The following is a 10113-nucleotide window of genomic DNA, read 5'->3' on the forward strand; positions in this document are numbered from 1 at the left end:
CCAGTCTGAGTTGACAATACCAACTTTGATGGACTGATGATCTGATTCAGCCTAAGGCAGCTTTGTATGTGTTCAAAAGGAAGAGTCAGCAGTGCATTATATCGAGGTGGCAAAAAGGATGGCTCCATTTCCCATGATGGGTGGACGAATGCTCGCCTCCCCGCAGCGAGAAAACCAGTACGCCAGGCATAGAACCCCTCTCCCTGCAGTGCTAGGTTGCTGTTGCGGGGAGTCTCTTTAAAAGCACAGACAAATGTGCGGGAGTGGAATTGATCTCCCGCTGTCTGAAGCAGTACGATCCACTCAGCTTCTTCATGCCCCTGCCCGCACGAACCAGACTGAAGCCAGTCTCGTTAGCTCCTCATCTCGGTTTCTGGGCTGCTGTCCCCGGTTTGCAGGATACAGCCCTGTAACCGCGGGAGCAACAGGGAGAATGCCCGTCGGCCTGGCTCTTTGCCCTCCCCCTGCTGCGACTCCAGAGTAAGATGAGGAGGAAGCAAATGGTGACGGAGCAGAGGAAGGGCATGATCCCAATGGCGAGGACCCCCACCAGGGTGTTGATGTCCACGAGGATCAGGTGGAAGGTCTCCGTGGTGTTGACAAAGCTGACGTTGCTCGGTAGAAAGGAGTCATTCGGCAGGCGTACGGAGAACGGGCGGACTTGGAGGTGGGCCACCAGGGTGTCGTTTCCCGCCACGTTGCTCGCGATGCAGCAGTATGGCCCAGTGTCCTGAGGCAAGGCAAATTGGATCTCCAGTGTGCCATCCGAAAGGACCCTCACTCGCCCCTTGCGCCTGGCATCCAAGTGGATCCTGTGAGGGGTCACCCAGGAGATAGTCGGCGCCGGATCCCCGTCGCTTCTGCACCTCAGCATCGCCTGGCCTCCTTCTTCGATGCTCACGCTCTGAGGTGTCCGATCTATAATCTTGGATTTCCTACAAGTGAAGTGGTCCAGCAGCACCTCGGAGAATTCCCGGAATACTTTACCTTCCACTGTCGAGGGGCTAGCGCAGGCCGGTTGCTGGGCTTCAAAATTCAGCCTCCGCCTCCTGCGGATGATCCAGAGGAGGCGGCAGTCGCAAGCCAAGGGGTTTCCATCCAGCCGGAGGACTTCCAAGTTCCCCACCGAGTGGAAGACCCCTTCCTCGAGGGTCTGCAAAGCATTGCCAGAGACGTTGAGGAGGCGGAAGTAGTACAGTCCTTGGAAAGCTTTGTTCTCTATTGTCGCCAGCCGACCACCAGTCAGGTGGAACTCCTGAAGCCGCAAGAGGTCCCTCAGTTTCCTCCCGTGGATTACGGAGATGGGGTTGTAGGAGAGATCCAGGAACCGGAGGTAGACCAAGTGCTTAAAGGCTTCGTAGGGAATGACACTAATATTGCACTTGGTGATTGACAAGGAGGTGATGTTTAAACCGAAGAGGCTGTAGGACTCCAACGTCGTCAGGAAAGGACACCGATGGATCTCCAGAACCTTCAGGTGGTGAAGCTTCCGGAAAGAGTAGTTAGGAACCGTGCTGATGTTCAGGACCCTAAATCTGAGCTCCACCAGGTGGTGAAGGTGAGAGAGGGCTTGCGTTGGGACGCCAGTCAAGTTGCATTTCTCCAAGACGAGATGTTGTAGCCGGTGGAGACCCCCAAAAGCTCGGTTGGAAACAAAGACCAAGTGATTATCTCCCGCCTCCAGCTTCCTGAGGTTGATGAGGTCTTTGAAAGAGTGGTCCAGGAAGATTACGATCTTGTTTTTACTAATGTCCAAGACGGTGAGATTGGGGAGCCCCGTGAAAACCCCCGCTGGGATTATCTTCAAGAAGTTGCTCTTCAGCCAGAGGGTCATCAGCTTCTGGAGGCCGTTGAAAGCTCCGGGTTCGATGTTGGAGATGATGTTCTCACTCAGGTCCAGCTCCTTCAAGGCCCGGAGGCGGGAGAACATACCCTGGTGCAGGGTGCGGATACGGTTGTGGCTCAGGTCCAATAGTTCGGACTCGGGAGGGATCCCACTGGGCACGGTCGTCAGGCGCCGGCCATTGCAGAACACCGCCTTCTCCTGGGAGGAGCAGTCGCACCTCGAGGGGCAGCTCCCGCCGAATCCAACCCAGGGGGCCGCCAGGATAAGGAACAACAGGGGAGGCCATCTTGCCTGGGTGGAGGGAAAATCCAGCGGGGCTCCGGCAACCATCTCACTTGTTTTCTGGAGGGGAAAAAAGAAAGAAAGAAGGCCCTGCAATTAATGGGAGGAAGAAATCCCCAGGCTATCTGCTGATTTGGGGTAACGATGAGGGAAAGCTCTAAGAAAAAAATGCTCTACTTGTTGATTTTGGCAGACTGCTCTCCTCTTTGGTTGACCCCTAGTAGTTTGTTAGAGGTGTCAAGACATCTGAGCATACATGGGTTATTTTCTGCTTTGTTACAAAGACTGCACGTTTGGGCCTTCTTAATCTTCCTCGTGTTGGAAATATGTGTGTGTTGCAAGGTCTAATGCAGTCATTGTAGGGTTAATCTGCTTTACCTTGTGTGCTATTGTTTAGACTGGCCTGGAAGGGAAACCTGTCTCAGAGCCAATGAAAACGAAGCCCGTGAAATCTAAGTCTGTTTACTCACAATCATTGGTTAATGCATTCAGGTGATTTCCTTAAAGGGGTCAAGAAGAAGAAGTATCTCCATTACAGTTGTTGTTGTGAGACCCTGTGGTCGGTCTGTTTGTAGCTCTGAAGATGTAGCCTTAGTCTCTCTTATTTTGTAGCTTTTCCTGAGTACCCTTCCCTTTAGGAATAAAGATTTTTACACAGAAAGACATGCCTCCTCTCCAGTGAAGCAAAGATCCTTTGCAAACTCTGGATATCTAAGTATTTTTGCTAATTTCCCCAACACCTCATACATAGGGTTTCCATTTGCCCACTTACGGTGAGAGCCCTTCAAGCAATTGCAGCCCCCGCCCGCCAATGCTCAGCTGATTGGCGAGCAGAAACAGGTGCCAGGGGGCACACACGATTGTCCTGGGCAGAAAAATTAAAACAGAAAAACAAGGCCTCGTCGACTTACAGGAAGTTGTGACTATAGAGTTCCCGTTGATTCCTAGAGTAATCTTACCACAGAGTTTCCACAATTGCTGGAGTTAACCTTTGTCACTTCTGGGTAGCTCTGGGAACAGCCAGGAACTCTGTCACCACAACTTCCTGTAAGTCGATGAGATGACCGTAGAGTTTCTGGTGATTGTTGGAGCTACCCTCGTCATTTCTTGGTAGCTCTAGGCATCGCCTTTGTCTCTTGCCTTGACCTGGGTGGCCCAGGCTAGTCCAATCTCATCGGATCTTGGAAGCTAAATAGAGTCGGCCCTGGTTAATACTTGGAGGGGAGACCACCAAGGAAGTCTAGGGTTGCTACGCAGAGGCAGGCCCGGTGTTGTCCAATGTTTTTATAAATGACCTGGAGGAAGACATAGAGGGGATGCTTATCAAACTTGCAGATGACACGAAGCTGGGTGGGACTGCGAATTCTGAAGAAGACAGAGTCAGGATTCAAAGTGACCTAGATAGGCTGGAACCGTGGGCTGAGACAAATAAAATGAATTTCAATAGAGAGAAGTGCAAAGTCCTACACTTAGGTACAAAAAATCAAAGGCACAGATATCGAATGGGAGGGACTTGGCTTGACAGCAGCACATGTGGAAGGGATCTGGGTGTTCTGGTTGATCACAAGCGAAACATGAGCCTGCAGTGCGATGTGGCTGCGAAGAAAGCGAATGCAATCTTAGGATGCCTTAACAGAAGCACTGTGTCCAGATCACAGGAGGTGGTCGTTCCGCTCTGTTCTGCTATGGTCAGGCCTCACCTGGAGTCCTGTGTCCAGTTTTGGGCACCACATTTTAGGAAGGACGTTGACAAGCTCGAGCGTGTCCAGAAGAGGGCAACCGGGATGGTGAGAGGGTTGGAATCCAAGTCTTACGAGGAAAGGCTGAAAGAGTTGGGTCTGTTTAGCCTGGGAAAGAGAAGGCTTAGAGGGGACATGATTGCAGTCTTCAAGTATTGGAAGGGCTGCCATGTAGACGATGGAGCAGATCTATTCTCCCTTGCTCCAGATTGCAAGACTAGATCTAATGGGTGGAAATGACAAGGGAGTCGATACCGGCTCAATATCAGGAGAAACCTCCTAACTGTAAGAGTGGTTGAGCAGTGGAACAGACTGCCTCGGGAGGGGGTGGATGCTCCTTCGCTGGACGTTTTCAAGCAGAGGCTGGACGACCATCTTTGGGGTATGTTGTAGGGCTGTCCTTCGGCTGTGCTCCTGCAGAGTGCAGGGGGTTGGGCTAGATGACCTGCAAGGTCCCTTCCAACTCTGACATTCTTTGATTCTAACAGCAGACCACCTCTGAACCGTTCGAGTGAGCGACTCGGTAGGCCTGGACATTGAGGGGCGCTACATCACTCTAAGCATGTATAGGTGTTCTCTTCTTGAATGGGATGCCTCCCTTTGTCTTAATCTGGAAGCTGCCCTCTGACCCCCTCCTCCTCTCTCTCCCTTTGTCCTCTCCCTCACTGCACATGGCTTTCCATGGAGACACATGTCTCTGCTGGGCTCTCCTGTAGAGACAGTGCCCTCATTCTCCCACACAACATGATGACGGACAAGCTGGCCATTTGTGACCGTAAAATTGCTCGTTAAATTAGGCTTCTCTCTCTCTCCTTTCGACTGCAACCGGAATGCGAACGGGATCTACTTGAATACATTTGAGTTTACCTTTTCTGCAATATATTTCTCGGCAGGGCTCTTTTTGTAGAAAAAGCCCAGCAGGAACTCATTAGCATAACAGGCCACACCCAACAGTAGGAACTCATTAGCATATTAGGCCACACCCCTGACAGCACAGCTTATTAGCATATTAGGCAACACCCACATGTTACCAGAAGTGTGGTCATCCAGCCACACCCACCTTTGGCTTCTTATTCTGTTTACCTTGTTTGTGGTCAAAACCCAGGGCCTTTTTTTGTAGCAGGGACTCCTTTGCATGTTAGGCCACACACCCCTAATGTAGCCAATCCTAATGAGTTCCTGCTGTTGGGTGTGGCCTATTATGCTAATGAGTTCCTGCTGGGCGTGGCCAACTTGGGAGCCAGCCGGAACGCCGTTCCTGTGCGTTCCTGCCCCAAAATAGCCCTGTTTCTCGGGAGATTTGTTTCCTGCACTCAGTATCAGGCTTCTGCGACTGGGCAAAACTCTGCCATGTTAATCAAATATCCCAATAGGAACACCCCTTTCCTTGAAAACCCCCATGAGGGGTCACCACAATTCAGCTGTGATTTGTGAACACTTTCCCGCCGTCGTACCTTGCTTGTTCCTTTGTTGGGGGATAAGCATTGGCATGGAGAAGCAAACAGACCTGAAGCCACAAGTGCAGCCCACGGACATATTCCCAGCCCTTCCTCCACGGGCAGGACAGCGGGACAAACTCCTTTGTCTGGATCTGGAAGGAAGAGGGGGATAGTTTCGATTGGCTCTTAAATACGGCCAAGAAAGAAGGGGATGTAACTCCAACTCTGCACAGCGACTTTCTTCCCCATCACGGGGACCCGAAGCAGTGTACGTTATTCTCCTCTCCTCCGTCCTAGCCTCACAACAGCCCTGTGAGGTAGGTTAGACTAAGTGTGTGTGATTGGGTCCAAGGCCACTCGGCGAGCTTCCTTCGCCGAACACGAATTTGAACTTGGGTCTCCCAAATCTTACTCCGACAGCCTAACCAGTACGCCACTTTGGCTGTTTGGTGTAGTGGCTAAGAGCCAGTGTGGTGTCGTGGATAAGAACGGTGGACTCTAATCTTTGATTCCCCACTCCTCCACATGCAGCTGCTGGTGTGACCTTGGGTCAGTCACAAGTTCTCTCAGAGCTGTTCTCTCAAGGGCAGTCCTCAAAAGATCTCCCTCAGCCCCACCGACCTCACAGGGTGTCTGTTGTGCCTGTTGCATCTGACGAAGAGAGCTGTGTTTCTCGAAAGCTTATGCTACAATCAAGTTTGTTAGTCTTAAAGGTGCTACTGGGCTTTTTACTGTTCTGGGGGAGAGGAAGGGAAGGAGATTGTAAGCCGCTCTGAGACTCCAAGTGAAGGGCGTGTTATTATAAATCCAATCTCTTCTTCTTCAGTTGTCCTTCAACCCACCTTCAACCCATGGTGTTTTCTTTTTAAGCATTTATGTGCAAGATTGGTGGAGATTAAGAACATCAGAAGAGCTCCAGCATACTGCCTCACACAGTGGACAACCAGTTCCTCTGGAGGGCCAGCAAACAGGGCAGAGAGGCCGAGGCCTTCATAAGAACATCACAAGAGCCCTGTTGGTTCAGACCAGTGGTCCATCTAGTCCAGCAACCAGTTCCTCTGGAGAGCCAACAACAGGACAGGGAGGCCAAGGCCTTCCCCTGAGAAGAACATCAGAAGAGCCCTACTGGGTCAGACCAGTGAGGGTCCATCCAGTCCAGCCTCCTGTCTCACACAGTGGCCAACCAGTTCCTCTGGAGGGCCAGCAACTTGGCAGAGAGGCCGAGGCCTTCCCCTGAGAAGAACATCAGAAGAGCCCTACTGGGTCAGACCAGTGAGGGTCCATCCAGTCCAGCCTCCTGTCTCACACAGTGGCCAACCAGTTCCTCTGGAGGGCCAACAACAGGGCAAAGAGGCTGAGGCCTCCCCTGAGAAGAACATCAGAAGAGCCCCGCTGGGTCAGACCAGTGAGGGTCCATCTAGTCCAGCATCCTGTGTTACACAGAGGCCAACCAGTTCCTCTAGAAGGCCCACAACAGGGCAAAGAGGCCGAGGCCTCCCCTGAGAAGAACATCAGAAGAGCCCTGCTGGGTCAGACCAGTGAGGGTCCATCCAGTCCAGCATTCTGCCTCACACAGTGGCCAGCCAGTTCCTCTGGAGGGCCAACAACAGGGCAGAGAGGCCGAACCTTTTCCCTGAGAAGAACATCAGAAGAGTCCTGCTGGACCAGACCAGTGGTCCCTCTAGTCCAGCATCCTATCTCACACAGAGGCCAGCCAGTTTCTCTGGAGAGCTGATCAACAAGGCATGGAGGCTGAGGCCTTCCCCTGATAAGAACATCAGAAGAGCCCTGCTGGATCGGACCAGTGGTCCATCTAGTCTAGCATCCCATCTCACACAGTGAGCAACCAGTTCCTCTGGACTGGTTGAGGCCACTCTGCGAAATGGGATGGTGCACTGGATGGACCATTGGTCCGATCCAGCAGGGCTCTTCTGATGTTCTTACTATAGACACCACTGCTGTACTACTGCATTTCAGTCGGATCTTGAAGTTTTCCAGTTTTCACATTGTATTCGAGTAATTGGCAAGTACATCTCAACTTTTACTTTTAAAGCTACAACCACATTGGGGGTCTTCTTTGGCCTCAGTACGTGATCAGTGACGTGCTTTTTGCAAGCATACGTAGCTTGCAAGGCTTGCAAAGGCTTACCTTTGATCGTGAACAGGGCAGGACTGGTTCCGGGGGACCCGGTGGCCTGATGACTCCAGAGAGTCCAGATCCAACCCGTTCATTCTTCAGGGGTTCCCATCGGTCCGCTTCCCCATCTGCGACTCTGTGGCAGCGAAACAGAAGAAACACAATACAACATTTCTTCAATTGTTTACTGTGGATAGGAAAGGGTCCCTTTTTCAGTGTTCTCCTTAAAAGGGTTGAGGGACACCACGCAAAGACACTTGTATTCCTGATTGGTAGCCAGGAAGACAAAAAAGGGGCGGAGTCATAGAATCACAGAGTTGGAAGGGTCCATAGAGGTCATCTAGTCCAACCCCCTGCTCAGTGCTGGATCAGCCTAAAGCAGAGGTGTCCAAGTCATTTGTTATGAGGGCTAGATCTGACATAAAGGTCACTTTGTCGGGCCGGGCTTTGTGTTCCAAAGAAGAAGAAGAAGAAGAAGAAGAAGAAGAAGAAGAAGAAGAAGAAGAAGAAGAAGAAGAAGAAGAAGAAGAAGAAGAAGAAGAAGAAGAAGAAGAAGAAGAAGAAATAATTGGGTTTATACCACGCCCTTCCCTCGGAGTGTCAGAGCGGCTTACAAACTCCTTTCCCTTCCCCTCCCCACAACAGACACCCTGTGAGATAGGTGGGGCTGAGAGAACTCTTCCGAAATCTGCCCTTGAGAGAACATCTCTGAAAGAACTTATGGCTGACCCAAGGTCACACCAGCAGCTGCATGTGGAGGAGTGGGGAATCAAACCCGGTTCTCCCAGATTAGAGTCCGCCCACTTAACCACTGCACCAAACATAATGCCAGGTACTGGAGATATAAACTGCATAAAGGACAGCAACTGGTAAGCTCAGAGTTCCACCATATTGAAGCCACAATCAGAGTGGCTCCGCCCACTCCCCCATCAGTCTCCCGTTCCCTCCCTTGCACTGGTTGCTTGCGGGCCGCAAAATTGCCCCATACGGGCCAGCTCTGGCCCCCAGACCTTATGTTTGACACCCCTGGCCTAAAGCATCCCCGACAAGCTTCTGTGGCACATATGGGGATTCGAACCCGGGTCTCCCATATCCTAATCTGACAAGAAGAAGAAGAAGAGGAGGAGGAGGAGGAGGAGGAGGAGGAGATTGGATTTATACCCCGCCCTTCACTCGGAGTCTCAGAGCGGCTTACAAACCCCTTTCCCTTCCCCTCCCCACAACAGGCACCGTGTGAGGTAGGCGGGGCTGAGAGAGCTCTAAGAGAACTACCCTTGAGAGAACAGCTCTGACAGAACTATGGCTTGCCCAAGGTCATCCAGCAGCTGCAAGTGGAGGAGTGGGGAATCAAACCTGGTTCTCCCAGATTAGAGTCTGCACACTTAACCACAACACCAACACCACGCTGGCTAACAGAACTCTAGTTCCCAGGATTCCCTGGGACGAAGGGAGGACGGTTAAACCGGTGAAGACGCTGCAGTCTTCATTAGAGTTCCTGGGCAGGGCTGCCCCTGTTCTTGGCCAGCCGTGGCACGATTCTCTCCGCCAGGCTGCAGAGCGCTATTTCGTCTAAGTGCCCCCTTGGCCCACGTCCAACTGGCGCATTAAAACAGAGACATCGAAGTGAGGGATGATCTAGAAGCTTACACGAGCAACCGTCCTGGGGAAAAAGCCGCGGCCGGGAAAGGACATGGGGTACTCAGAACGGCAAGCCACGTATCCTGGCTCTGGACGTCCCCGCCGGGAGCCAAAGGCCATGCCGCTCGGCGATTCTTCATGCCGCGTCCCTCTCCCCCAGAGGTGAGCACGAACCTGACTCGTCTTCCGTTTAAGTTAGTGCTGCGTTGGATGTTGGTTCTGAGAAACACCAGCTGGATTATCGTGCGGCGCACGGAGGTGACCGAGGGCCCAGAGTTGTTTGCACCGGGGTCTAAGGTTTTTGAACCTTCTCGTGGAGACGCCTCGAGGCAAGGGCGAGACGGTCGGGAGTGCTGGCGTGAGGACTGTGTTCGAATCCTAATGAGGAAATCTAATTACACTAATGCGAGCGTGTTGGGTGGAAGGGGGAAAGAAAACCCAAAGAGAATGCAACACGGTGTGGACAAGTGTTCCCTCGAAGCTGACTTACTGTGAGCTAGCTCACAGTTTTTTTAGCCTCCGGCTCACACATTCTTGTCTTAGCTCAGGAAGGAAGGCTCCAGAGCGGACTGATTGATGCAGCAGCCAAATCGCTCGCTCACAACTTTAATGCCAGTCGCTCAGAAAGTAGAATTTTTGCTCAAAAGACTCCACAGCTTAGAGGGAACATAGCTGGCGGCCCTAGAAGAGGGGCAAGATTCTCAGTGTTGAAATACATTTCCTGGCACTGTCCCACCCCATCCCCCCTCCAATCTGTTGCATGGCTGTTTTCAGATCTCTGTTTGGTTCCAGCTGCCAACCTCCAGGCGGTGGCTGAAGCTCTCCTGAAGTAGAGTTGGCCCAGTCAGGGCTATTTTTGGGCAGGAACGCACAGGAACGGAGTTCCGGCTGGCTCCCAAGTTGGCCACGCCCAGCAGGAACTCATTAGCATAATTGGCCACACCCAATAGCAGAAACTCATTAGGATTGGCTATACTAGGGGTGTGGCCTAACATGCAAAGGAGTTCCTGCTACGAAAAAACTTTATGTAGG

The 10113-nt window shown here is 52.0% G+C and overlaps 1 protein-coding gene across 1 annotated transcript; it reads right to left on the reverse strand.

Annotated features, from left to right (window-relative positions):
- Nucleotides 1-361: 361 nt before the first annotated feature.
- LOC107114520 (leucine-rich repeat and immunoglobulin-like domain-containing nogo receptor-interacting protein 1) lies at nucleotides 362-2176 on the reverse strand. The gene has a single exon (XM_015416032.1). The coding sequence runs from the start codon at nucleotides 2174-2176 to the stop codon at nucleotides 362-364; it is 1815 nt and encodes a 604-aa protein (XP_015271518.1).
- Nucleotides 2177-10113: the final 7937 nt, after the last annotated feature.

Source organism: Gekko japonicus, unplaced genomic scaffold (assembly GCF_001447785.1).
Source record: "Gekko japonicus isolate JY-2015 unplaced genomic scaffold, Gekko_japonicus_V1.1 scaffold226, whole genome shotgun sequence".
NCBI lineage: Eukaryota > Metazoa > Chordata > Lepidosauria > Squamata > Gekkonidae > Gekko > Gekko japonicus.

Coding starts and splice junctions, on each gene's coding strand:
- LOC107114520 (XM_015416032.1), bottom strand. CDS start 2,176: ATGGTTGCCGGAGCCCCGCTGGATTTTCCCTCCACCCAGGCAAGATGG.